This window comes from Anopheles cruzii, chromosome 2 (genome assembly GCF_943734635.1).
Source record: "Anopheles cruzii chromosome 2, idAnoCruzAS_RS32_06, whole genome shotgun sequence".
In the NCBI taxonomy this organism is placed as follows: Eukaryota; Metazoa; Arthropoda; class Insecta; order Diptera; family Culicidae; genus Anopheles; species Anopheles cruzii.
In genome coordinates this window covers 6,318,446-6,345,956 of record NC_069144.1, presented here as the reverse complement: position 1 = coordinate 6,345,956, position 27,511 = coordinate 6,318,446, and the positions used below count along the sequence as shown (strand labels likewise).

Below are 27,511 nucleotides of genomic sequence, written 5' to 3'. Positions count from 1 at the left end.
GGGTTGGCGCGGGGCTAACAATCCCGCCCGTAAAAATTAAATGTTACAGAGAGCATCAGAGATTAACATTGTCTCTGGTGCAGGCCAAGACTGCTCAGCGGTTGTAGCGCCAAAGAAGAAGAAGAAGAAGCCACCACAAAACCCCTTCACAAAGCGATTGTGTTGGTTCCGCTGGACCGGAAGCAAATTACGTGGTGAATTTTGGTGGCGGGACAGAAACAAAATGGCCGGCATAAAATTCGTCCTTCCACTTTTTCTTCGGAACGCGTTACGAGAGCGTTTCCGCTTAATAATCTTCTGCCGGGTCGGGTCACATGTGAAAGATCCACTTCCGTCTTCGTTTTCGACGCTGCGGAATAATGGGGCCCGGACAGCAAGGGTTACCTCGGGGTAGTGGGTGGGTCGGAAGTAGGTCAATCGCTATCCATCACCGCTTAATCGGTCTATTTTTGTATGCCCGGCTCCCGGCGGGCGGTTGGGATAATTTATTGACGTTAATAAATGAGCCTGACCGGAGCCCGGGTCTTTTCGGGCGGTCCAGGCCAGAGTGTCAATAGCCTGTGTTGGAGTTATTTTTGGGAACAAGAATTCAGTTCCAATAGACACCGGAAGCGATCCTATCTTGCGAGTAACGCTGATCCGCTCGGTTGAACTGATTAGTGGCCGGGCATTCGGGGTGCCGGGTTTCCTAATATAATTGAAAGCAAGCGGACACTAACCAACCAAACTAACGTTGTTTGCAATCATAAACCAACTGGTGCTCCTTGCGGCGGGGGGTTCCGTTTTGCTGGCCGCGTCCGTCCTTACGGTGCAAATGTAATTGACCCATTCCGGGCGGAGGGAGCAAAATAAAACACCGGAAAACTCTTCCGGACTCCCGGATAGCACTGCACACTGCACAAGGACTCTGGACCGCAAAGACTGATGCCGTAAAACCCGACCATCATCCTTCGCCCGGGTTCGGCCCCGGTTCGATATACGGCGGCCCGCCCGGTCGGTGAAGATCGGTTTGATAAATTTACTCAAATGAATAATTAATTCCTGGCCCGGGCTCCGAACCTCATCGTTTAGTACGTCAAGGATCGCAATCGGGCCGTGGCGGGCGGAAAGGTTTAGGTTAGGGTTAGCAACCAAACAGCGGTGAATCCGAGCCCGCTGTAACTGAACCCCGGCCTCGGCGCTCGTTTGCGCTGCGCAAAATTGAAAGGGCTCTATTTATTTGGTGAAGGCGAAAAAATTGGCAAGTTTATGACCCAAACCCGCTGGAAGGGCGCACCACGGGCCGAAGGTACCGCAGAACCAGGCCTGTTGGTCCAATGTTTGACGTGTTTCGATTCCTTCTTTTTTCCAACTGTGCTGGGTATTATCGATCGATGGGTATCGAAAAACGTGGAGTTTACCGGTGGCCAAATGGTGGCTTCCGGTAGGCCACCGGACTGTGTTGTACCGGCAAAAGCGGTATTTTCTTAGCGGGCTTTACGATGACGTCGGCGGTGGGTGCCAGTGGTGGGTGCTATTTTAGTCATTTTAACCACCACCGATCGGCCAAATAAAATTGGTGGCCTCTCTACACCAGAGGCTACTCTAATTTGAGGTGCAGGTGTTACTGGAACGGTACATTTAATTACGTGTAAGGACGTAACTGGGTGGCTTTTAAAACGATTGCTCACCGGTGGATTATTGACATTCGAGAGTCGGATCTTTTTTCCTACACAGAACCTGCGAGTGTCCTTGGAGTAAATTTTTCGAAAATTCAGTTTTCCTGGAAGGTTCATTGAATTATTTGGGTGGTTTTAAATTATTTGAATCGTCTAATGCATTGATTTCTTTTGAATTGCTTGCTGTAGAATTATGGGTCGTATTTTGATGCAGTAGGTCAACAACTTCGTGCAAGAACATTTGTGCAGATTTTTAACAACAAAATGAATGGAAATCTGGGTATCTTTGAAATAAACTGTTGTATTACGCATTGATTTTTGGCATGGAACAATTCTTACTAGAACTTCCCACATTCGTTAAGTCAGTGTTACTCTGTTTTGAGTTGATTTAGGTAAAGTTTCCAAAGCGCCCTGATTGCTATGTTTCTAGTAATAACACTCTTAATATTTATGTTGCACTTTTGACCAATTCTAGCTTTCTAATACCTTGAAACGAACGACACATTGACGCCACAAAGGCTAAAAAAGGGAATTCGTAGCCTGAAAACAATAGCAACACATCAACAGCTGTTCCCAGAGCCCCGGCCAATTTATGCTATATTGCTGGTGGTGCGATGGCCGTGCGAAAATGTGTTGCACTTTATGCGTAACAACGGCCTTCATCAAGCGCCATGCATCGCAATTTCGACAGGACAAACCCGGCACACCGCCCGCCACCTCCCTCCACCCGGGCACACTTGAAAGGAAAGGCTGGTATTACACGCTTAATTTGGGGGATCGATCGACGTGACATCGTTCCGGTGGCTTGAGCAAGAAAGCGAAACAATTTAACGCACATTCACGGCTCACCATTCCATCTATGCTGCCGGCATCATAGCAGCAACCGGGCGCGCGAACCGCCCCCCGATGCAAGAAGCATCGTCAGCGTCGATGCTTGCTTAGACGAGACAACCTCTTCATCATGCTCTCTGCTAGGATGGGCGGGTTGCTGTCTGTTCTGTTGCAGCACCAGCAACGTGCATCGGAGCCGGTGTGTCGTGGTTCGCTCTGCCGGACGCCCAGGCCGCCCAGGCCGGGCCAGGCTGGGCCAGGCCGGGACCAGGGGCAAGTGATATAATTTACACATCACTAGGAACCAGTAGCTCAGAACCGATTTGCCGACAAAACGGGGATGAGCCGTGAAGACAGCCGACAGAGAGCGTCGACATCGGGCCCCGGGCCCCTCTCGGGTGTGTGTGGTTGCCACACGGTGGCCGGAGTCATGTTTTGTGCTGCTATGTTGCCACGACCCATCACGAGTCGATGCACCCACCCTGCTGCTGCGAGGATGGTGCTGGGTTCGGGAGTCGCATTCGCTCGCTGCGGCGCAAGGAAAAGCTCATCGTCCGCTGCATCGTCCGGAATCCGGAATCGCCTCCACCTATAGCACTAACCCGGGGGCGCCAGTTTGGTGCATGCCGGTGGGGTCGCATCCGGCGCATCATATCCGTGGTGTAAGAGAGGTCGGTCGCGAGAGCTGCTAATGGAGATACATAGTAAGGTGGTAAATAAATTGTAAGTTTTATTTCATTTACCAGTTGAGCTGAGATGAAAGTTTATTTAATTACTTTGCAACTCAATTTATGGCCCACCCAGCACCATCCCAGTGCACGGGTTGTAAATTTGAGAATCATTCATCCCGGTGGCTGCGGCCGCTGCTGCGGTGCAGTGGTGTGTTAGGCGCAGTTCCGGTGCACCAGAACCAGCACTTGACTTGAGCCGGTGCGGCTTTCGGCTCGATGCCTTTTCCTGGTTGATGCAATCAACCGGGCACCGGGCTTCGGCAGTCGGGACCTCCAATGGCACAGGACCCAGTTTTTGGGACAGGCCTCCACGAGCCGGAGCCCATCAATTAATCTATTTTATGGATTGAAATATGGTGCACCGAACGGGCAAAGGAACACAAACCAGGGCAGGGTTTTTTTCCGAGTGTCCGAGTGTGTTCTTGCGAAACACAAAATAAATGCGTGCGGGTTAATAAATTTGCCCGAAACAATTAAAATACGGAGCTCACGCACGCAGGACTCGATCCGGGCGCAATGTGGACCCCTCAATATCGGAGTAAATCTTTAAACATCGTGGCCATTGTTTACTGGCGGACTGGCGCATCATAATTCCGGTCTGTTCGGCCCACTCGAACAAACATTTTTCAACTAAACTCCGCTTCTAAAACTTCCGCCGGCAAGTTGGTCCACTTGTCTCCCATTGGAAAATGCGTCCAACTTTGGGCATATTATTTGTTTCATCGATAAACCGGGCATCCGGCTTCATCCTTCCGGGGGTTCTCTGTCGCACCCGGGCCGCTCCACTGTTTCACTGCTGGAAAACGGTTGTTTAACCTTCCCGGCTTCTTGGGCAACTGTGTCGGGTGCGCGTGACCGAAGTGGAGTGTAAGCAAACACAGTGAAGAAAATTTATTTCCTGTTTCGATGTTCGACTCAACCGTAGCCTGTGGGCCCCGGAAACTCCCCGTTCCCTGCTGCCGCTGGGTGGACTCGGTGGCCTGGTGACGTAATTTAAGAATTGGAGACTTTTGCTTTCTTCTTTGGCCCTTCGGCAGTAATGCTTCGCCGTCCGATCAGGAGGCGAGTTCTGGGTAATCGAATATTATTTACCAGGTCTCCAGTCGGTCCAGTTTTTCTCCGCTCCGGAAAACCCCGGCACCATTTGTTTGGGCAGCCCACCTAGGCCGGGGTTTCCGTCTTGTGTTTTTCCGGGTTTTTGGTCCCCGGGGTCCGGTTGAAATATTTATGATGATACTGAACATTTCCGAAATTCCACCTTCCCGGCCGTTGCAATAACAACAACGCGCCCGGAAGCGTCCGAGCAGTCCGTCCGGCTGTGGAATGTGTTTACTTCTTCGTGTCGTGTAATAAAAATATGAAAAATAGAAACAACCCAAAGGCAAAATCGGCTCGGAGCGCACTCGGTCACCAGCACTTCCTTGTGACGGACTAAAGAAGTGAAATCAAAACACGGCGGTGAAAAACCGGGGCCCACCCCGGGGGGGGCGAAGGAAGTCACCGTTGAAGAGTGCCACAGGAAATTGGAGAAAATAATCGGAATTCCGGTGCATTCCCGGTGGTTCGGGAGGGGAACTCGGCAAAGGGTCATGCTGCAAGGAACATGCTGCCGAGAAAAGTGATTTCTGTGTGGGAGCGCTCCGCCAGTGTCCAATCGGATTGGTCCACTGACAAAAAGCGGGCAGTTTCTTGCGCGAAAAATCACACTCCGCCGACGACTGGAGGGCGACCGTTTTCCACGAAGACGGCGCAAGACTGGTGTGCGCGTAAGCCTTGTTTCCGAGGTTGCAAATGGCATAATGGCCGCGCGCGGGATGATGAAAAATGTGCCCGGAGAACCCGGCCAAGTCCAAGACTTGTTGCTGTGCCGAGTGAGTTTTTCCACCTTTTCCACGCCATCCGCCATCATAATTCTTAGGGCACCCGGGGCGGGGTGGGCGAGGGGTGGGCGAGTAGTCCAAGTATGCCATTAATGCCAAGGAAACCCGCGTCGAAGAAAGCACCCGGACCGGGCAGCAGAAGAAAAATGAAGACAGTGAAATGAAAAATGCATGAATCCGGAATGTTCTACATTTCTCGGCTCCGGGCCCTTTCGGACTAAGAGGGGGGGTTGTGTGCGGGTGGGATTGGGTGGCAAATGGTTACAAAAGGTGCAAATGGCGCGCGAGCGGATGCGGATTCGAGCGGAGAGGTAGAAAAGGTAAATAGCGCAGAGGGAAGGCATTCTTTCCTCGAGTTCCGCTCGCCGGAAAACTCCTAGGCGCTAGGGGAGTACCAACTTATGGTGCCCCCACCCCACTCGTTCCGACCAAAGCTGACGGAGGCTCTGCTTCCGGATATGCAGGGCACTCCGTGCACTGATTTTAATATTTTATCAACCCTTACTTAACATCGCAGACGGGCGCTGATTGCAGGCAGCAGAAGGAAACATTCAATGCGCCGAGTGAGAGAGAGAGAGAGAGACAGAGAGGGAAAGAGAAAGAAAGACAGAGAGCGGTTGAATGGGGTTTTCTTTGAAGCAATGCACAAATGATAACAATGCACTTGACTTTTGCACACCGAGACGGCACCGAGACGCGGCTTGCTCCTGTTCCGGGTGCATCGTCGCCGCCGCCGCCGCGGAACCCTTGGCCTTAGGCGGATCCCCATTATGATGGCTTCGTTTGCAATGCTGTAACAACCTGCCTTATGTGGTGCCCGGTTACCCTCGCATTGTTTAGTCGTTCCGGCGGCTGTGGTTGCTGAGACGGGGCGCCGATAATGTGCGCTGTCAAAAACGCTGTCAAACGGGGGCCGGCATTCCGGGGTGAATTGATTGAACAACAATATTTCGGAGTCGGTTGGTCGGTCCCGTTCCGCGTCGGCCCCGCCTGGGCGGTGGAATTCGTTGGCCGTTGTGACATTGCAAACCCTTGGGACGAAACTTGGACGGCAAGTAGTGAGACACAGCGTTGGAATTTACATGCCCGCTCGTTACGTGCCAATGTGCGGCAATGGCAGTGGAACTTAAACCATACACCGACCACCGGGCATCTTGTCACAGGCTGGAATGTAGATCACGGGCCGAGACAACCTTTTGGGCGCATTCCAAAAGGGATGAGTTTATCGGTCAGGTGCATTGCAAGCGTTTATAGAGCTAGATTGAGTCTTGAGTTTCGTCGATAGCTTTAATTGATTGATTGACACAGTTAAACATGCGATGAAGAAGGAAAAGGACGCAAACTAAAAAGAAAGAATTAATAAAAAGAGATAAAAGCTGCAAAACTTCGTAAATGTGCGTGGTACATTAATAAAACTAAAAGATGAAGGAAACTAAAGCAATACCTGTTAAGAAGAAGAGCTCACGATTAGAAAACTAAATAAAACAACAAGGAATAGAACAAAATTGTTAATTTCACCTTAATCAGCACATCAGCATAGTAAAAAATTTCTCAAATCGCCAAAGGAACCAAAGAGTTGCCTCACAATACTTCAAATGTACAGAAGCAGAAAAGGAACAAAATTGGAGAATCAGCATACAAATAATGAGCTTACGAAGCAATCAAAACAAATCAGCGTAAGCAAAAAAAACGGCCCTCATGCTCGCAATCGCAATTTGCACAACAAGCAGAAAACTCGCTGTTTGTGCTGCGAAATGAGTTTTCATTAGAACGATTAGCCATTAAGTGGAGCAGATAATTTAACCACGGCCGCCGGTTTGCTCACCGATCTGTAGCTCACCATCCCTACAGTTACGATGCCCGTTGCCTGCGATAGTTATGACATATTGTTTACGATCACCGGCCATTACTCATTCATAATAATATCCCATATTTCGCGGCTCATCCGCCCGGGCTTCGGGCGGGATGAACACTCCGAACAGTGTTCCCCTTTCGGCCCCTCCTTTCGCTCGCTGACAAAAGTAGCACGCGGGCAAAGAAGCAAAGACAGTACCCACCGCAGCCGCCGTCGCCGCCAACATAATTGATCGTCTTTCGACGTCGGACCCAGAGATTTCGGACTTTCGGGCTGACCGTCGGTCGCGCCCGTTTCCCCCGCGGGTTTCGCGTTCGATCAACTTGTTGATATTCGGCCGCCATAATTCTCCCCGTGGCCGCCCTGGCCCTGGCCACAGCCCCGCTCTAATCTCTAATGCCGGACCTCGGTCGATGTTGATTGGAAGAGGCAAAGTTTAATTTGCCGGAAGATTTTTCACGGCAGACGGCGGATGGTAGACGATGACTCCGGCCGGCGAAGGCGGCGGCCTTCCGCGGTGGACAGTACCACCGGGCACTCTCCGTCAGGGTCCGCGGGGCCGAAACACTTACGGCCAGAACAAATGTCTTGCGATAAATTATGCGCTTTACAAATTGTTCGCTTCGGCTCGGGTTGGCTTCTTCTGATGGCTCTTTCCTTTCGCGTCGTTCGTTTCGGGTCCCGGACCCCGGCGTCAGCGGGGGGAAATCGATCTGCGCAGACCCGCTGGAGCTGCGGGCCCAAGAACCCGCGGTCCTGCCACACAAAACGCAGCATCTTCTACCCCTTTGCCGCCGCACGGTAATAAGGTCCGAGTAACAACGAGCCCGACCACCGAAGGGAAAACTGGAAAACGGCGAAGGGCGAAGAACTGAAACCTGAAAACGAAACGATAAGAGAGAGAGAGAGAGAGAGAGAGAGAGAGAGAAACAGGGAAGCGAAAGCAAAGGAAAAGAAGCGAAAAAAAGCGAACGGAGAAAAAACGGAGCGAAATTCGACGCAACCTACCCGGAAGGCAGAGGGCTGGGGCAGAACAAACGAAACAAAACACAAACCAAACAGTCGAGTCGAAGTCGAGTCGAGAGCCCCCAGGACGATGAAGGGGCCCCCATCATCCAGCATCCAGCCGGCCGGGCCGGGTCGGGCCCGGACCACCCAAAAGGTGTACGCGGTGCGCTCGCGATCGTCGCGCGGCGATCGTAAAATCGTCGGGCGGAAAGCGAAGACATACCCAACACCGGGAGGGAGGGCGGGCGAGTGGGGCACCAACCCCGTTGGTCGGTCCTTGACACGGTCACCCGTTTTAAATCGCGATCGCGCGCGCATTCTGAAGCCGAAGCCTCCGCGGTTTGAGTGAGTTTGAGTGGCCATCGCCGTCGTCGTGAGCTGTTTGCTCGACATCTCTCTCTCTCTCTCTCTCTCTCGCTGTCTCTTCGCCGCGCGGTTCCTTCGACCTGGCGGATGTCCATCACGTCCAGCGAGGCTGGCTCTCGGTGTGGCCTGCCTCGCGTGGTGGTGGCGGCGAAAACCAACAAAACGATCCGGTGTGAGGTGAGCAGCGTTTCTTAGCTCATTGGGGGCCCCGAAAGGGCCAGAGCAGAAGAAGAAGACATCGCGCGCGTTCCCACGTCCTGTGCGCGCCATTATCGGTGCGGGCTCGTTGTGTGAGAATCACGTTCCCGGGGCGGGGGTCGTGCGTCCGACCGCGATGCGAAAAATTATCATCATCTCAAGGTGATTGATACTGCGGTTTTCCCTCGGACCACAGCCGGACCAACGGCCGGTTGGTCGATGGCCGTTGGACGCCCCACATTCTAATGGGCTTGGCGCTTGTTTCGGCTTCGATTGACTACGTTTAGCTCGGCCTTTTACGTTGGTTCCACTTTCTCGGAGCCAGCTTTATCTGTTTTTTGAGGAATTTTTCGCCCTTTTTAATGTTTGTCGAGCAATTTACGCCACATTAGTCAGATTACTAAGACATAAGAAAATCACAGGTTAACATATGGTCACTGATTTACTGCCTGGCAGGCTGTGCGGTCAGATTCTGACACCTGTCATCGGCCACGCTTCTCGCTCGCCCTCTCACACACACACTGTCTCTGTCTTTGTTAGGGACCACCGTAGCAGCGGCAGCGGTGCTTTATTAATATCGCTTTTACGATCGGTTTTGCGAGCCCCGCCATCGGCCCGGGCCCGGCCCGGCCTGGCGGCATTTATTTAGTGGCATTTATTTAGTGATCCGTTTCGGGTTATGTTCCGCCGCACGATTTATGCGCCAGCATTAGTAGTTACATTGTTTTGTGCGCGCGCGCCTTCCCCTTTCACTTGGACGGCCCCGTGGGGGGTGAGGCCGACAAATTCCTGCGCCCGCCGCACAGAAGAAGAGCGTCGTCGACGTTTCGTCTCGTCGTGGCAGACACCGGCTTGGGTCATAATTCACATACGCACGCCTCTCGAACGGTTTTTTGACGGTACCTTGAAAGGAGACCGAACTGAACGCGAGGGCCACGTTTTTTTTCTCGCCCCGGTAAGAAACCGAAATAGATGCAAATCTAACGCGGTTCCTTCGAGGGTCCTAGAACTCTTTCCCAAACAATTAATTGTAGCCCTTAGCGGGCCGCCGGCATGTAGCAGCCGTGCGATTCCCCTTCGTTAGCTGAGGCTCAGCGAGCAGCTGCCGGAGTTGCCTACCTATCCGCACCGGGGCAGGCCACAAATCATAAGAAAATTTCATGCACGCATGCACTCCCGGTCCCGGGTCCCTGAGGGGCCCCTTCTTTCGATTGTTTCGGGTTCTCGGGTTGTTTTTTGGTTTACGATATGTTTTCCATTTTTAATTTCTCTCTCTGAAGGGCGCGCTTTAGAATCGGAATCAGTACTCGAAAACAGTACGCTGGTCCCTTTCGAGTCGGTTCCCCGGAATCATGGTTCGGACCTCGGTTCGGTGGCTCGATTTCCCGTGCGCTCGCGGTTCAGAGGCGCGCACCACATTATGGTCACATCACACGTGTGCTGTAATGGGCCACGTTCCTCCGCTGGCTTAATAGATTTTTTTCTTCCCCCCCCACAACATCGTTGGGTAATGCACCCTAATATTATTATAATTAGCTTCGCGGTCCCTAGATTCACGGCTTGGCCACGGAGTTGTGCTGTGAAGGGCGCTCTTGGAAATCGAGGCGATCGGAGGTCGGCCCACCAATCGTCGGCGGGGTGTTTGACAGTTTAGAGTTAGAAGTTTGGAGCGGGCAGCTAGCCGCGATCAGCCAGAGGTGGTGGTGATCCGAGGGGGCCGGAACACGGGCACACGAGCAACAATTTGTAACCACACGGACACACGGACGCGGAGGACGTTACCGGAGTTTAACGGAGCCACGCAAGAACCGCGCGGTTGTCACCGTGGTTTGGACGGGTCTTCGTGCCGTGTGTTTTATGTCTTCCCGACTTAGAACTCCCGAGGGTCCCGAGGTGTGTCTGTGAGTGTGTTTCTTCTACCTCGTTGTGGCCCATTCTCTCCTAATCACTATTAATTGTGATTCATGAGCGAGCGACGTGTTTAAGCTCCGACCGACCGTGGCAACGTGGTGCGTTTTAAATGGCGGTCTCCTTTTGGAGGTCCCAACTTTTTGTGGGAAACGAGCACCGGACCAAGCACCACCCCGACACACACACTCACACACCAGACCAAAGTATGAGGGAGAGAGAGTTGGAGAATTTTTAATTGAGGGTACTTAAAAAGCTGTTGTGGTTCTCCGCGTGCTTTACTCCGCGTGAAGGTTCTGGAGTGCGCCGAGGCCACAAGTCTCGTAACTGTCAACTGCCGAGAGCCACTTTTCGGCGTTGCGGTTTTTGGGGTCGCTGTCGTGGTTGTTGCTGTAGCTGTCACCACCCCCGGCTGCCAAGGGGTCCTGTGACATCATCTGCGTGCTGGCCACGGCCATGAAAATTAAGGTGGTCCGCGCCGCCACGGACTGACAGCTGCCACAGGGCGGAGAACCGTTACCGTGTGTGTCCCTGGGTCAACGATTTTCAGCTAACGATCCTCTCCCTGATCCGGGGTTCTATATGGGCTTTTATGACGGGCGGGAACGGGCCGCGATCGTGTGCGTGTTTTTTGTGGACGTGTTGCGTATCAAGATCAATCACCGGAGAATGCAGGTATGGTGCAGGCCCTTTGTGGACATAATTCTCCAACTCTTACGGAGCTCGCCCCGATAAGCGATCGGAGCGTAGCGGAACGGGAAGTTATGTTAACATGCTTCTGGGATGCGAGGGCGCCCAGCAATGACAGTGTTTAGAGTGGATGTGATTGTTTTTCTAATTGCCTAATAGCATTGTGGATAATTGTGCGGAAGAGCGTATCTGATGTTATACGATCGTTTTGAAATCGCTGGTGTCTTTTTCAATTAACCTTATTTTTCATGGAAAGACAGGAAAGAACTTCCGCAAGACACTTGAGAATGTTTTAGAATAATCTTATTAAATGAAGACTCTTCGGTATTTGGCTTTTCCAACCATCGTCTCCAACGGTCGTTGCATTTTATCCAGCAATCCATATACCGCGGTCGTTCCCAGCAGGGCAGGGCCACCGGCATGAATCGAAACCGAAAACAGCGGCCACGGTTACGCGCCTCTGAAGTGCCGGAGCTCGGCCCAGTTCAGAAATAGCCACACGGTTCGGGTCCACCACCAGCAGAGGGCAGCAGTTATGGTTTAATGGTGTTTTGAAATCGTTAAACTTTACGATTGTTTGCTCGCTCTCTCTCTCTCTCTCTCTATTACTTTCTCGGCCGGTTGCGGCCAAAGGTTAGCTGCTTCCCCACCAAGTTCTGGAGATCGCGAATGACGCACCAACACCTCCACGGGAGAGACCCACAGCGGAATTCCTCGTAGGGGGTATAGCGGAGCGTGGTGAGGGCGAAGCGATGGACGTTCTGTCCCCGGGGGTGCCCGGGCCCGGGGTTTGCTTCCGTTCATTCCGTTCGTGTGCCGCGAAGGAATTCTGCGATGATTTACTAACCACCACCAGCGACAGCAGCATCCCGGCCCAGCCCAGCCCGGAGAGCCTAGCTCACCTTCGGTGACCCGACACGTATCGGTGTTATGCCGTTGCATAAATTGTGTTTCGATTTTCGCAACACACGCCGGGCGGTGCCGGTTGTTCCTGCCGGTGGCATCCAGCGAACTGGGTGCGAACTGCTGGGTCGAGATCGTCGAGTGAGAAATTCTCGAAGCATGTACGCACACGGCACGGCAACACTGGGTAATGCAACTCTTGGCGCAACGTATCCAGTTTCGAGCGCGGGAATGGCGGGGTTCGGGATTAGTGACACTCGGCAATTCTAGGTAGCGGCGTAAAATTCGTAGAAAAACTTGGATGGCCACCTCCGTCGGTCATCGGGGAGCAGCTCTTAAGGACTATCGAGGAAGTAACAAATCAGTTCGATTTATGAGACGGAGGTTAAGGTCGCTCCTGATGCGCACCTCTTTTTAGTGGATAGAAATGGGGGTCCTCGTGATGTTTGGGGTACCATTCTATGTTGTTTGGTTGTTCCGCATCAACTGCGACTTATTCTATGTCTGTTTTTGCACTTTCTGGTGTTTGTTTCGAAAGCAATCGCTGAATGATGAAGCAATGCATGTAAAACATTGTCAACTTTGCTTGCGAAATGGAAACCGATGGTGCTTTATCTTGTTTTTCATTAGACATTTCCTGTACATGTTCGCTCGCGGATTTGTTGTTCATTTGCGGCGCCTACTTTCTAACTGTCTGCATGTTCCACGCTGCACTCTTAGGCTTAGGAAATCATTTATTATGGCTTGGCAAAAAATTGCTAAAGTTGAAGCCATCAAGTTGCAAGAATGGCACAAATAAAACCGTCAACCGGTCCGCGACCGCGGAGAAGTGGGAAAAATAAAATCTAAACCTTCATTAAGTCTAAACATTTAACGGCGGTCCGGCAGCAAACGAAGGTAAAGTTACTGAAGGAGCGCGTCGCGAACACAAAAAAAAGTCCACCGGACCAACCGCGACGCGACGCAGCACAAATCCGCATCGGCGCATTTAATGAATGAAGGCCCGATGCATAAATAGTTCCTTTTTATTTCGTGCGGCCCCGAGTGTGTCACAAAGCGCGGCTAATGGATTAAGCGGTGCACCGTCCACCGGCTGGACTGCACCGCCGACTGCGACGTGGCCGAGAATGGGCGCATCGCAGCTCCTAATGTAACAAACAGTCGCGGCTTGCTGTTTTATTGTTGCCGTTCTTTCTGGCACCACCACACACTTTCTGGCCGCGGAGACCTGTCGTCGTAAAAACGGATCGCCCGCCGCCCAAGTGAAGTTTCGCGCTTCTTGCGCGGTTCGCGGCACGCAACAAAAAAGAAAACAAGTCTAAAGTAGAACGGCTGGCCTTACCCCCCAAAGGCAAAATATTGTCGTAAAATTGTTTTCAAACAATGCTCTCTCCGTTGCGTTTCGTTCCGGAGCGCTCCTCGGCCCAACCGCCCTGGGAAACTTGGTTCTTGACGGGCGGATATTGACGACGCGGGGCCTGGGTTTTTCTTTCGCGCCAGTGGAAATCGCGCAAAAACATCCACTCCCATCGCGCTGGGACGCGCAACATATCCGATTACATTAGGGACGGCTGCCAAAACATCGATCAAATAGATAACGGTCCCCTCCGTGAGGAGTTCCCTACTCTACCGTACCGGAACTTCCGGTTGCATATCGACTGGCCCACGACCCAACGTTTCATCCGACGCCCCTGTTTCCGGTGCCGCGGTGTTGTTTCGGGACTTTTATTTCCCGGTGCGCCGGATCCACACGAGAGGTGGACCACAAATTCGTCGTCCATTCGTCTTAATTTCGCCCTACGCCGGCTAATGGGCCACGCGGGAGAGCTCGGGAGAGTTGTCCCGTCCCGGAAAATGGAACGTTTCAACAAAAGTCGGGCACAAGTTTCGGTGGCGGCCACTGGAATTGTTTCGTTTCCGTTTGCCAACCGAACCGGCGCACGCAAGGCGTCCCGCAAATACTTTGACCAAGAACTCACAAGAGTTTGCGCTCGTGTGCAGCGAAAGTGCATCGCTGCAGTGTGCGATGGTGCAGTTCGAAACCAGAAGGAAAAAAACCCGGGAAACCCGGTTGTTGTCAGCGGACGCGAAGTTGAGTTCGCGAAATTGAAGGTTTCTCGAAGGTGGCCGCACGTTCGTGTGCGGCCAAACAGCGGACCGCCCCGGTGGGAGGGTGTCGGTTACATTCGAAGGCCGTGCGGAAAGTTTTTTGACGCATTGCAAGTTTCGAAGTGGTGTTCTACTCGTGTCTACTCCTGACTTCCCGCTCTTCCAGAAGCCAAGTGAAGGATAGGACTTTACTTAGTTGCCTTCGGAAAATGGCGAAAGAGTTTCCTAACTTTGCTTATCAGGTTCTAGCAGCCCTAGCTGTGGCCGCGGAGTCTTGTTTGGTAGAGGTGTAAATGAGTATCCTTGGTAGCAAATTGCAGTGTGCAGCTGAAGTGCATAGTGATGGGTAAAACACTCGCCCAAACCCAGGGCTCAGCAGCGGTTTGGCCGATGACTGTTGATGAGAAAAGATAATTTTACCGCTATGTTTCTATATTCAATGGGTCATTAAGTAGTTAAGACGAAACTGTAGACTCTAAGCATCCCTTTGAAGAAGTTTTCAGCATTTTCAATTTCAAACTACAAATTGTTCTACTCTTGAAGTAAATGCTGCTTGTGTTATTTATTTATTAGTTATTTTTTTTAAATTTATTTATTTAAAAATTTAACGAAAAGCAATTATTAGTCAGTCGTAAGAAATGCAGCTTACATACTTATTGACCCACAAGATAGGGTTTATCAAATTGATAATTTATAATGAGTAAAATTTAATACGTATCACCAGTATTTTGTACCACATCCATCTCACTTAGCAAATCATTCTCGTTTGATTAATATTTGTGAGATAATCGAATGAGGTAGTCGAATGTCTTTTTCATTTTATCGAATTAAGCATTACGCTCTGATGCCCCACAAATCGATAAGATAATTGCAGCCCCTCTTCATTGTGGTTTAGTCCCTTTTACTTTGTTCTAAGAAAGCATAAATATTAGAAGACATTAGAAAACAATTTAACACTTCTGGAACAATGTTTGTACCTCTAAATTTTGCCACTAAACCCCAAAAAAGGGCACCGAAAACGTTCTCACGAAACCTCCGGGCGGCGCTCCGGAAAACATATGATTTATCGGGAACGCACCAGAAAACGGGATGGATTAGCCATTCCCCGCTTTATGTTTATTCCGTTTCGAGCATACGAGCATAAAGAGAGAGCATAAAAAAGCGGTCATTCATTCATTCATTCGTTCGTTCGGAAAACGCAATCGGAAGTTCGGATGACCGCCGACACGACGCCATCGTGTGGAGGGGAAAATGAACACCAACAACCGGTGATGGTGAAAACCGGATTGTGAATTGTGAAAACGGAGTTCAGTCGAACGCGAGTTCGAGCTCAGTCGAAATCTAACCACAGGAACGCACGCACGCAGACCCCGCCGAGTGCCGGAGTTCCGTCGTGCCGTTTTAACGATTCCTCTCTGCCGCCGTGACGTGAAAGTCGTGCGTTGCGTGACGTGCCGTGCCGTGTGTGGTGGGGTGCACCGTCTCTCTCGATAGAACCGTTACAACGTGCAGTGTGGCCGCCATCAACGAAGGGTTTCATCGTCATCATCATCATCACCGTTTTGCCATGTTCCTCTTTGCTCCGCTCGATTGTTAACCAATTGTGCGGCTCTGCTCTGGTGTGTGTTGTGTCACGCACCGGTGTTGTGGTGTGCGTGTGGTGACTGTGTGTGTTTGGTGATTATTTTTAAAAACGCCGCAACCGAACGCGGGCGCGGCGCGATCACTGCGTAACGGCGGATTGCCGCCGCGTGTGTCGCGGCCAGTGTGCGTGCGTGATGTGCGTGTGTTCGGCCGTGTCTCTCGGCGGGGGCACCCACCAGTCACGGTCGCCGGCGGCGCGTTCGCGGTGAATGAGCGCACGAAACCGCAACCATCCATTAAAAGTCCGTGTAAAGGAGTGAAGGAAAAATAAACGAAAAGTGTCCGCGAATGGCCATCAGCAGAGCAGTAGTAGTGACTCACAGAGTGTGTCTTCTCCGTTACGGCCATCGTGTAACCTGTTGTGCGAACACGGTCGCCACGGCAACGGAAGCCGCGTAAGGAGAGTGCCTTCTTCGTGCTTTCGTGAAACAGAGTGAGAGAGAAAGAAAGAAAGAAAGAAAGAAGGAACGACAACAAATTCGCAATTAAACCCCCTTTTTTCGTCGTTTAACGGAAATTGCGGAAAAACCCGTGAAAAGTCGTGTCTTGTGTGTGCGTGTGTGTGACGCATAGTATGGCCTCTCAGCGAGTGTTTCACCGCCGGATGCGAAGATCGGAAGCGTGAAAAGTGAAGTCTGTGCCTACTGCAATCCCCGAGGACGCAGCGCCCCCAGTGGAAGGACACAAACCGGGGTGGTGGTGCCAGGAACGGAACGGAACGCATCGGCGACAGAGTCAGCGACAGCAGCAACCCTGGCGTCGGCAGCACGGCCGGAGTCGCGGACGGTCCACCTGCTAACGCTAGCGCTGCTACTGGGCGCCTGGTGCTGCCGGTCGGTGGACGGCGGTCGGGGGAGCATCCTGCGGCACGATGAGGCCGCCGGGCAACAGCACCAGCAGCAGCAGCAGCAGCTGCCGAAGGCGTGCGCCTGGACCGGCGCGGTCCTGGAAGCACCATCGCAGGAGGGCGGCCGCTCGGACGAGCTGGCGTGCCGGGTGAAGACGATCGGCCGGACCGAGGGGCTGCTAGCTAACCTAAGTAGTTATCAAATTGATAGGATTAAGTCGCTGCGGCTGGAGTGCAGCGACATCTTGTTCTTCGAAAGTTCCTTAGACTCGTCGTCGGCCCCGTCGGGGCCGTCCTCGGGGTCATCCCTGGCGACTTCCACGTCCACGTCGGCGAACGGGGCTGGCCTGTTTCTTGGGTCCTTCCCGGGCCTGCTGCAGCTGTCGATCGACCACTGCAAGATCAAGTACATCCCGGCGCTCGCCTTCTCGACGCTCCGCGTGCTCCGCAGCCTCTCGCTCAGCACCCGCAACGTGCACTGGTCGACGATGAACCTGGAGCTGCACCCGAACAGCTTCCGCGGTCTGGCGGAGCTGAAGGAGCTCCAGCTTGCGGAGAGCAACATCTGGGCGCTGCCGGCCGATGTGCTGTGTCCGCTGCACAAACTACGCTCCCTCAACCTCACCGGCAACCGGTTAAGCGATCTGACGCAACTGGGCCTCTCGGACTGGGGCAAGGGCCCCACGGCACCCGGGAAGGCTTGCAACACGGGTCTGGAGGTGCTGGACCTTTCCGGCAACGATCTGACGCTCCTGCCGGATAATGGCCTGTCGGCGTTGCGATCCCTGAACGCCCTTCACCTGCAGCGCAACCTACTGAAGGAGATCGCCGACCGAGCGTTCGTGGGCCTCGGTACACTGGAGGTCCTCAATCTGGCCGACAACAAGCTGACCGCGCTGACGCCGGAATTGTTCGTGTCTTCGCGCAAGATCCGGCAGGTATACCTGCAGAACAACTCACTGGCGGTCCTGGCCCCCGGGGTGTTCGAAGGGCTCGATCGTCTGGAGTCACTCGATCTGTCCCACAACCAGCTGACGTCGGTGTGGGTCAAGCGGGACACATTCGCCGGCCAGGTCCGGCTGGTGGTGCTCAGCCTGGGCCACAATCAACTCTCGAAGGTGGACCAGCACGTGTTCCGTGGCCTATACAGCCTGCAAATCCTGAACCTGGAGCACAACGCGATCGAACTGATCGCCGACGGGGCGTTCGCGGACCTGAAGAACCTGCACGCGTTGTTCCTTTCGCACAATCGGCTTCGGCAGATCGAACCGTACCACTTTAGCGAGCTGTACGTGCTGCACCAGCTGATCCTGGAGTCGAACCAGATCGCGTACATCCACGAGCGGGCGTTCGAGAACCTGACGCACCTGCACGACCTCAGTCTGAACGATAACCGGTTGGAGGAGATCCCGCTCGGGATGAAGAGCCTGAAGTTTCTGCAGTCGCTCGACGTCGGCAAGAATCAGATCGCCGAGATCAACAACTCGTCGTTCGAGGGGCTCGAGGAGCTGATGGGTCTCCGGCTGGTGGACAATCAGATCCGGGAGATAGCGCGCGATACGTTCTTCGCCCTGTCGACGATCCACGTGCTGAACTTGGCGTCGAACCGAATCCGGCACATCGACCAATCGGCGTTTAGCTCGAATCCGACTCTGCGTGCGATACGACTGGACGCGAACGAGCTGGAGGACATCAGTGGGGTGTTTACGTCCCTGCCCGCCCTGGTGTACCTCAACATCTCGGACAATCGGATCGCGTGGTTCGACTACTCGCACTACCCGCACTCTCTGGAGTGGCTCGACATCCACAAGAACAACATCACCGAGCTCGGGAATCGGTACGACGTCGGGACGTGGTTCCTGCTCAAGATGCTGGACGTTTCGCACAACGCACTGCGCCGGATCAACGCCAGTTCGTTCCCGCAGAACATCGAGACGATCCTGCTGAACAACAACGAGCTGGAGGAGATCGCTCCGGAAACGTTCACCGGTAAGGTGAACATCGTCAAGGTGGTCCTGTACGGGAATCGGTTGCGGCGCATCGAGATGGCTTCGCTGGCGCTCACTCCGATGCCGGATACGCGTGTCCTGCCGGAGTTCTACCTGGGAGACAATCTGATCCACTGTGACTGCAGTATGGAGTGGTTGCAGCGTATCAACGAGCTGGCTTATCTGCGGCAGTACCCGCAGGTGAAGGACCTGGACACGGTCCAGTGCACGATGGAGCACGGCCGGGGCGAACAGCGGCGCCCGCTCATGGCGATGCGGGCCAGCGAGTTCCTGTGTCGGTACGATAGCCACTGCTTCGCCACCTGCCACTGTTGCGATTTTGATGCGTGTGACTGCAAGATGGCGTGTCCGGATCGGTGCAGCTGTTACCACGACACGGCCTGGGAGTCGAACATTGTGGACTGTGGCGCGGTCGGCCTTTCGCTCGTGCCGGCCAAGATTCCGATGGATGCGACCGACATCTATCTGGACGGCAACAACCTGGGGGCGCTCGGAAGTCACGTGTTTATCGGAAAGAAGAAGCTGAAGGCCCTCTTCCTGAACGGAAGCCGGATTGAGTCACTCAACAACAAGACATTTGCGGGCATCCCCGCACTGGAGGTGCTCCACCTGGAGTCGAACGGGCTGGAGGTGTTGTCCGGTGCGGAGTTCGAGCAACTGCGAGATCTGCGGGCACTCTACCTTCACGCGAATGCCCTCGCGGCGATCGGCAACAAGTCTTTCGTGTATCAGAAATCCCTGGAAGTCTTGACGCTCGATGACAATCGGCTCGCGGAGTTGCGTCCCTGGGAGCTACTGCCGACGCTGACTCCGGATGCCGACGGAGCCGGAAGTGGTGTGACACTTGGTGGCGGTGGCAACCGGTTGGACTGTGGCTGTGACACGATGCCGCGGTTGCTGGATTGGCTTGATCGGCAGTTCCGGAATGTGTCGCGTACGGACCCACCCCTTGGGGAGTTGCGGTGCTCGAAGCGGGACATCCCCCTGGTGGAGGCGATCGGCGTCTGTGAAGCGGCTCGAGGGGGTTCATCCCGCCCGGTCGGAAGTCTTAGTGGGGTTCCGGTTGCGACACCGACCGTTCAGCGGACGATCATCGACGATGACTTCATCGACTACCTGCCACTGCTGATAGCGGTCCTGGCGGGTCTCCTGTTGACGGTGCTGCTCGTGACGTTGGTGCTGCTTTTTCGGCAGGACGTTTGCCTGTGGGCCCATGCCCGGTATGGGGTGCGGCTGTGCAAGGACCCGCTGAGTGCGCTCGAGCGCTGCGAGGACAGCGAGAAGCTGTACGATGCGTACTTCGTGTACAGTGCGGCCGACGCCGACCTGGTCAGTGGACCGATCGGGCAGGAACTGGAGCACCACGGGTACGGGATGTGTCTGCACTACCGGGACGTGCACGGCACCACCAGCTTCCTGGGCGATTCGATGCAATCGGCGGCGGACGCCTCGCGGAAGCTGATTCTCTTCGTCAGCGTCAAGTTCCTGCAGCTCGAATGGTCCCAACCGGAGTTCCGGGCGGCCCTGCAGGCCGTGCTGGAGCTGATACGACCGTCGAGGCGCAAGCAGCGCCTCATCCTGATCACCTCCGTGCCGGGCGCGATGCTGTCGATGGATCCGATCATGGACATCCTGGCCCGGACTTGCACCGTGATCGCGTGGGATGATCGGCGGTTCTGGGACAAGGTGCGCTTCGCGATGCCCGATCTCGGCAAGGGCGACCCACTGGGGAAGGGGGCGCACCGGAAGAACATCAACATCCGGTATACACCCGCCCCGACCAACAATCTGATGGTGGGGCCCGCACCTTCCGCCCCGAGCGCAACGACCTGGCCGAAGCGGCTCAACTCGGAGGTCTGCATTCAGGGCGGTCAACAGCAGCTGCACCATCAGCAACCTTATCCGGTGCCACTGCCACGGACCCATCAGGGTCAGGCGACCAGTACTTACCACACCGACGAGGACGACCCTTCCACGGCGGGCTCGTCGCCACAGTATGAAGCCCCGGGAGGAAGCGCCGGATTCCCGCTCGGCCATCATCTCCATCATCACCATCACCACCATCAGCTGCATCCGGGCACGGTGCCGTATCAGCATTCTGGCGGCGGTGGTGGGCCGCACATTCCGTCCTCTCAGTCCAATTCGCCGCACCTGCCGCAGACTATGCCCCATCATCATCACCATCACCATCATCACCATCAGCAGCAGCAGCAACAGCAACAACACCACCATCAACCGCTGGGCTACGGTGGAGCTGGCACCCTTCCTGGCCACGTGTACTCCACCATTCCGGAGTCACAGTACAACCAGTCGACCCACTCGTCGTCCTCGATCGGCGGTGGCCAGCAACAGCAGCAGCAGCAGGGGAAGCAACCGCTACAGCATCTTCCGGTGGCGCCCCCCACAGGCTCTTCACGTCTCCTGCCGCCCGCCGGCGGCGGTGACCAGACGGGCAATCGGCCATACTTTGTGTAGAGCAAGTCCCGCGGGACAGAAGGATGCGATGCGTGATAGGATGATTTGTATATATAGAGAGACAGCAGCGGGTGGCTTCCCCACAACAGCAACAACAACTTATTCTCGTACTAATGTTGTATTCCTACACACTCACACGCGCTACAACACACACACACATACAGTTTTAGGTTAGGTTTCGAATTTTCAAAATAAAAAACAAAACCATTTCAAAAAGTCAACTCCCTGGCGTTGTGTTGCTGCCGAGGTTGTTGGGTGCGGTGGAAAGAAATCAAAGTCCGGCGAGTTGTTGATAAGCGGGAGGACCATATGATGACAATCCCGTCGGTGCCGTATTTTCTGCCTCTTCATCAGCTTCGCCCCGCGCGCCTGTGTGTCATCATCGACGGTTTGATAACCCGCCCGGCGGGTTGTTCGAGTTTTTGTTGTTCATTCCACACGCTGATTGATGGCCGAAGCATAACAGAGCATAAAACCCCACGGTATGTCGGAATTCATTATCCGCCTGCGCTATGTAGCGGGATTATCGGTCGCTGCTCGCTGGGGTCACTCGGCTGACGAACGGAACGGAAACAAAGAGGAAGTACGCAGCGCAGCAGATTCCGGCGGGCCCCTCGTGATAATGGGTGGGAACCACGAAAAAGAAAGAGCTTCTGTGTTCTTTCTTTCAATCAGATGTTGCGCCGGTGCCAAAGGTCAAGTCTTGGCTGATAGCGTGAACTGCGCTTTGAATTTGGAAACTCAAGACAAGGCTGAGACCAGGACAAAACCGGTAGTTCGTTTCAATTCTTCGATTGTTTTTTTATTCTGTTGGGATTAGTCATGGACGATGATTTGTGCGAATAATCCTGGCGATTATCTACGATTAGTCATTATCTTTGTCAATAGTTGCTAAACGGTTGGTGGAATCACGGCCAAGCCTTGAGTATTGGCCAATGGTCAAGATAAGAAACAGTTGGACGGCGATAACGGAGACGTTCCGTGATTCGGATTTTCGTATGCATCAGATTTGTGTGGTCATCAAGATAAGGGAACGACAGCTGCGGAATTCCGGTTCGGTGGCCCCCCTTTTTTATTTGTGATGCAGATAGTTGATTGCTCGCATTGCAGCACCTTGACTATAGAAAGTCTGGGCGATGCGTAGTCATGGTTACTTAGGTTACATTAGAAAAAGTAAACCACCGTCGTTAAGGATGTCAGTATGAACTCTATATAAAAACGCAGAAGGCTCCCCAAAATGACAGGCGAGGCGAGCTGTGAAATGTCTTTAATCAATGTTAGGTTAGGAACCGCTTTCAAATCCACTATTGATTTCTGAGCCCATCTTAAAGCTAAACGGCGTGAGGTGCTCAAGCTCACCAGACACAGGCCCTGACTGGTGGTTGCTGTGTGGTCTCTTTCGGTTTATCCACAGTTCTTCATTCCAGCAAGACTGAGGAAGGCACCAGAATGGAAGCGGATGGGCGAAACGACCGATCGCCAACCGTGTCGTGACATTTTTAATCTATTCTATTTGCACTGTCCTTCCTGTCCGGGCGCTGGTGGTTGGTGCCCCACCACCCTCCCGAACGAACCGACGTTTGTCGCGCGCGGCAAATTGCAACCATTTCCGGTTGCAACCATGCGGCGCGCCTCGGCGAAGGCGAAGATTAATTCAATCTGCTTGCTGGGCAGCGAATTGGAAAAGCATGGGCCCCCCAGACACACACACATACAACCGCCGGGAGTGAGGTACCACGACAACAGCACAACGAAGCGGAACGAATAAGGCGAAATCCCCCTGGCCTCCAGCCACACAAAAAAGCAGCGATCGCCGGGGTCTCTCGATGGTCATTTTTCTCCATTCCCTCGCGCGGTCTAAAGTCTGTATCTTCGCTCGTTTGCTTCTTGACTTGACCGCCTCTTACCACCAGCGGCCCCAAAGGCAGTCGTGTGTGTCACCGTCGTCGTCTTCGTCGTAATGGCTCTGTGTGTGCCGTATCGGTGTGGTGGTTGGCTTTAAAATAATCAATGGCTAATTGTAAAAATAAATAAATCTTAAACGTTCCCAATAAAGGCGAAGCGACTCTGGGGAGCTCCGGGTGGGTCGCTGTCGCCAACGGGACCTCCTTGGGTTGTTGGGCTAAATTGCTTAGAAGCAGACGGCGGCAAGGTTAGTTAACGGGCACCGTATTGTTGGCGGCGACAAGTGGTGTCACGTTAGGAAGCTGATTTTGAATGGTCTAATCCAGGTCTACGTTTTCGGGGTAAGTCGCTTCAGACTAAAGTGAAGGAATTTTAAGGTAATATTCAACGTAGTCGACCGAGTTGGTGATATGGATTAAAGGCAGGAACCAGGGAGAGGGTTCGTGAGCTGGGAAAGCCTTAGGCTTAGGGGTCCAATAAAGAACCCCGCTTTTATGTTCTCGAAAACACGGTACCTTCACTTCCAGCAGTTCATCCACGTTCCACAAGCAGAACTAAACGCATCGTTTCAACGAACGACGATGATGATACCTCGCGCTCAAGACCATTATGCGGGTCCCGTCGAAGACCCGGGGAACGGAGAGAACCAGAAAGGAAGAAAAAGAACCCGACGATCGATGCCGCGCGCGAGATAGAGCCGCAACCCGTAGCGCCACTCGCGGCGGCAGTTCCCCCATATGACGGACGGTTCAGAAGACACCACGCGAAGACGACGCTGACGCTGGGCGATAAAAACAAACAGGTTTTTTGCTGCCGTTTTTATTGTTTTGTTGTAGATACCGACACCACCACCACCACCAGCAGTGTTGCGGTCCGTGCACGCACACCAGTCACGGCCGGGGCCGGGGCCGAGGACCCACACCTCAGGAATCAGGCCCCGGGCGGACCCGCGGAGTGAAAGAACCGTTTAGTTGGCGATTTGCTTACGATTTGATCAACGGAGCAGATGGCGGTGGTGCCGCCCCGGCCCCACTGGACACCGGCTCCGTGACGTTTGCCGTCAGTCACCAGGGCGGCCGACAAAGATGGCCGTCGCCGACAGTTCTACTTTTGCGGCGGGGAGTCCAACATGTTCCGGAATGTAGACATTAGCAATTAGACGAACGCAGCCGGACCGGAGAGGCCCGGAGCAGGGGGACCCTGCTCCGACGCACGCCGTATGTGTCGCCGCCGAGTGGCGGACAATCGTGGTGAAAAGATCGTCCGCAACAACACGAAGATTGTGGCCTCCGCAACATTTCCGATAAGCATTTTTAACGAGCGTGCCCGCGGGGCGTGAGCCGTTGCGTGAGCGGGGCTTTTGCGGGGACGTGTCCGTGTTCGGGTGGTGTTCCGGATGGCGGACCCCGGACACCGATTTGCCTATGCGACCTTTCCGATCGTCACCGATAGGCTTCCGGGGGCCCACAGAGAGACCCGAGTGCCGTTGCCCAATTTTCGGTGCACGGCCATTAGCGGCCGGCCAACAACCTGTGGAGTCTCAGGCACGCACGCGCATTTATCTTAAAACAAAACGATGAACAATAAATAGCACAGCACAACAACCCCGAGGCCTGATTTATGCTGCATTGTGCCGCCGCCACCGCAGCCGCGGTGCCTGTTTATGCTGTCGTTAGTGTTATCGCAACCCATCATCCGCGCTGGAAGGCCGAAAATAAAGCCGAACCGAAGAAAAACAGATAAAACTTTTCTAACAACAAACCCCGAAATGTAACCACAAACAAAAAAACCGCCGGGGCCATCATTATCGGATGCGCCAGCGAAATGATGATATCATTCGCGGGGACGCGGCGGCGTGTATGTTGCGAGCGCATCGCGTAAATTGATTCCGAGATAAACAGGACGGCGGCGGCGGCACACCTCTAAGACAAGGCGGCCCCCGAGTCGGGCGTGTGTTTAATTGTTTTCTCTCGTTTTCTCGGGCGTTCTCGAGGGCCGCTCGTTCCGTTCCGACGACACGGGGGTTTCTTTAATGATGCCAAGGGCATGAAATTGATTTTTTTATGTTGACTTTCGGGGCTTTCGGGTTGGGGCGAATACGCACATATTTTTCGGCCCCAAACGCTCTAACCGGCCGGGGTCGGTCAAGACCGGAGATCAAATGGGCCCACGTTTGCCGGGTGTTTTTAAACAATTTTCATTTTCACCAAAATCCAATGAAACGGTTATTAGGCAAAAAATAATCATAAATTATTGAACACTTTTCTTGGGTTTTTTCACAACACGTCTGGACATTCCTTTGTTCCCAGAATGCGCTCCATGTACGGTGCGGCAGATGTGTTCTGGTACTCGGGCTACGATAGTGAAGCGAATGATCCGCGTCCAACAGTGATTCGAAGGCCTTCTCGAGGCTAGTTCCCGGAATTGTCTCTGGAGTCCTCAACAACGAACCCTGACATCTACAATTTCCCTTAGGAATGGCTCAAGGCAGTAAATCAATGGTGAATATGGCTAATACTTCAACTGAAAGACTCCATTTCTGGTTAAAAAGATCGGAAAGGTCTTCCGATTGTCGAAATGGACTATCAGAATCGCTGATTTTTCGAACTCTTCATCGAACAGTTTTAGTATCACATCGTTTGTTAGTATTGAAAGATAGTGACCGCCCTGTGCAGCTTCCGGAGGCGATTAGTTCCAGATCGTGGCGCATCGGCTCAGCTGCCTCCGTAGACTCCGTGTTACCTAGCACGATCGATTAAAAACGTGCCCTTTCACGACGATTCGTGCCACGCACACAATTTTTTGGCTTTCTCCTTTCACTCCACCCGCGGCACATCCATGAGCAGCCATTCGTCCATTGATCTTCATTATCGTAATTTATGCTCCCCGAAAAACACGGCATCGGATCAGTTACTGGTGGCGTTCAACATCTTCACGGTTCAGTGTGAAAGGATCGTTACCGATTTTGTCTGTCCGACGGACGGGCTATAATTAGCTAAATAAACACTAATCATACTTCCACCTTGAGCTGGGCCCGGGTTTCGGAAGCCATTACCTTCCGCCGCCGGTGCATTCCGTTGCGCTTTTGAAAGGGGCTTCCGACGATTATCGGGTGCGCTTTGCCAATTTTCGAGCCCATAAATTGCGTTGGGAGTCTCCCGGGGACGGAGGGCGGTTTGTAATTGAATTACACGCCGCCCGAAAAACCGTTGCTTCGCCCGCACCCGTCTTGGGCTTGTGGCACGCGGCTTGAATTTATCCATGCTGGCTCATAAAAATCGGCTCGGCGGCGGCTTCGGTTCCCAGCATTAAAAGTCGGTAGGATCCATGAAATTCAATTAAAACCAATCAACACCCGTTATCGCGCCAACCGGAGGGTTTAGTTTAAATTGAACTACGCAACCGAGCGCTGCTGATCTTTGACCGCAACGCGCAACCCAGAGGTGATACGGTTGATTAGCGTGGTCGCGGTCGATTCGTTCATGGAACTTTCCAAAAACCCGCGGACCGCGTTATTGCCTTATAATTACCTCCCCCTTGATTGCTCTTTATTTGGACATCTGATTTATCAATTCGTTCCGTGTGTTTTGGGTGCGATCGTTCCGGAGAGGAAGTCGCTTACGCTACCGACGTTGCTGGGCTACCGAGCGGTCCTCATTCCGCTCATTTAACGACCCAGAACGCACGCGGCTCGTAGCCCGGCGAAAAATGGAAGCCCGGCTTGCGAAGGAACAATTTCGGACCACGGCGATCGGTGATTACTCTGTCGGGGTCTCTCTCTCTCTGAAATTTGGATCATGATCCCGCACGAAACAAAGATTGGCTTCGTCAGCTTGTGGGGATTCGATTCTATTTGTTCTGTGTGTACTGTGGTTTTCCTGAGGGCACCTAGAAAAGGGTCTGAGGTCTGGACATCAGACACAACTCCAACACGCTGGGCCGGCCGGCCAAAACAATGAGCCCAGAAAGTCTTCCAATCAAACGCGTACACTATCATTATCGCTCATTAAATTGCATCATGTCGGACTTGGAGCCGCGGACTTGGGCGGAACTCCGTTCTCCTCCGGGCAGACCGCTCGGCAGGGGTCAGCCGAGGCGCCTGTACTCTATCTGGTCCACTGGTCCACGACGGAACATCTCACTCGGGCGTTCTTCTTGAGCGTTCCACCATTCTTCGCTTGACTTGACGGGCGGACCGAGGGTTTCCGCCCGTGGTCCGAGCCGTAAATCCAGTCCTCCGCCGTCCGTGCCTTCTCTACGGATTCGATCGCGGAGTTGAAGAGAGATCCTCTAGGGTTCCAGAACACGGTCGTCGTAAAAAAGTGGGCAGTGAACCGCCCAGAGCATCATCATCATTTCGGGGCCGGCGCTCCCCCGACCCTGGGTGCCCGCCACACACAGGAAATGGAGCTGATCCAGTTCCAGTGCGCCCGGTGGTGATGAACCGTTTTGGGCTGGCTGCGGCTGGCTGCGGGTGGGTTAACCGTGTGGTCG

General features: G+C 53.5%; 1 protein-coding gene across 1 annotated transcript in view; it reads left to right on the top strand.

The window, feature by feature from the left end:
* LOC128276416 (toll-like receptor Tollo) overlaps positions 1-21,243 on the top strand; it is a 34,394-nt gene extending 13,151 nt beyond the window's left edge. The window contains exons 3-4 of the mRNA XM_053014883.1: positions 11,649-11,758; positions 16,587-21,243. Coding sequence (XP_052870843.1) covers positions 11,649-11,758; positions 16,587-21,112 — 4,636 coding nt within the window. The 3' untranslated portion in view covers positions 21,113-21,243. The remainder of the gene's footprint in view (positions 1-11,648; positions 11,759-16,586) is intronic.
* Positions 21,244-27,511: the final 6,268 nt, after the last annotated feature.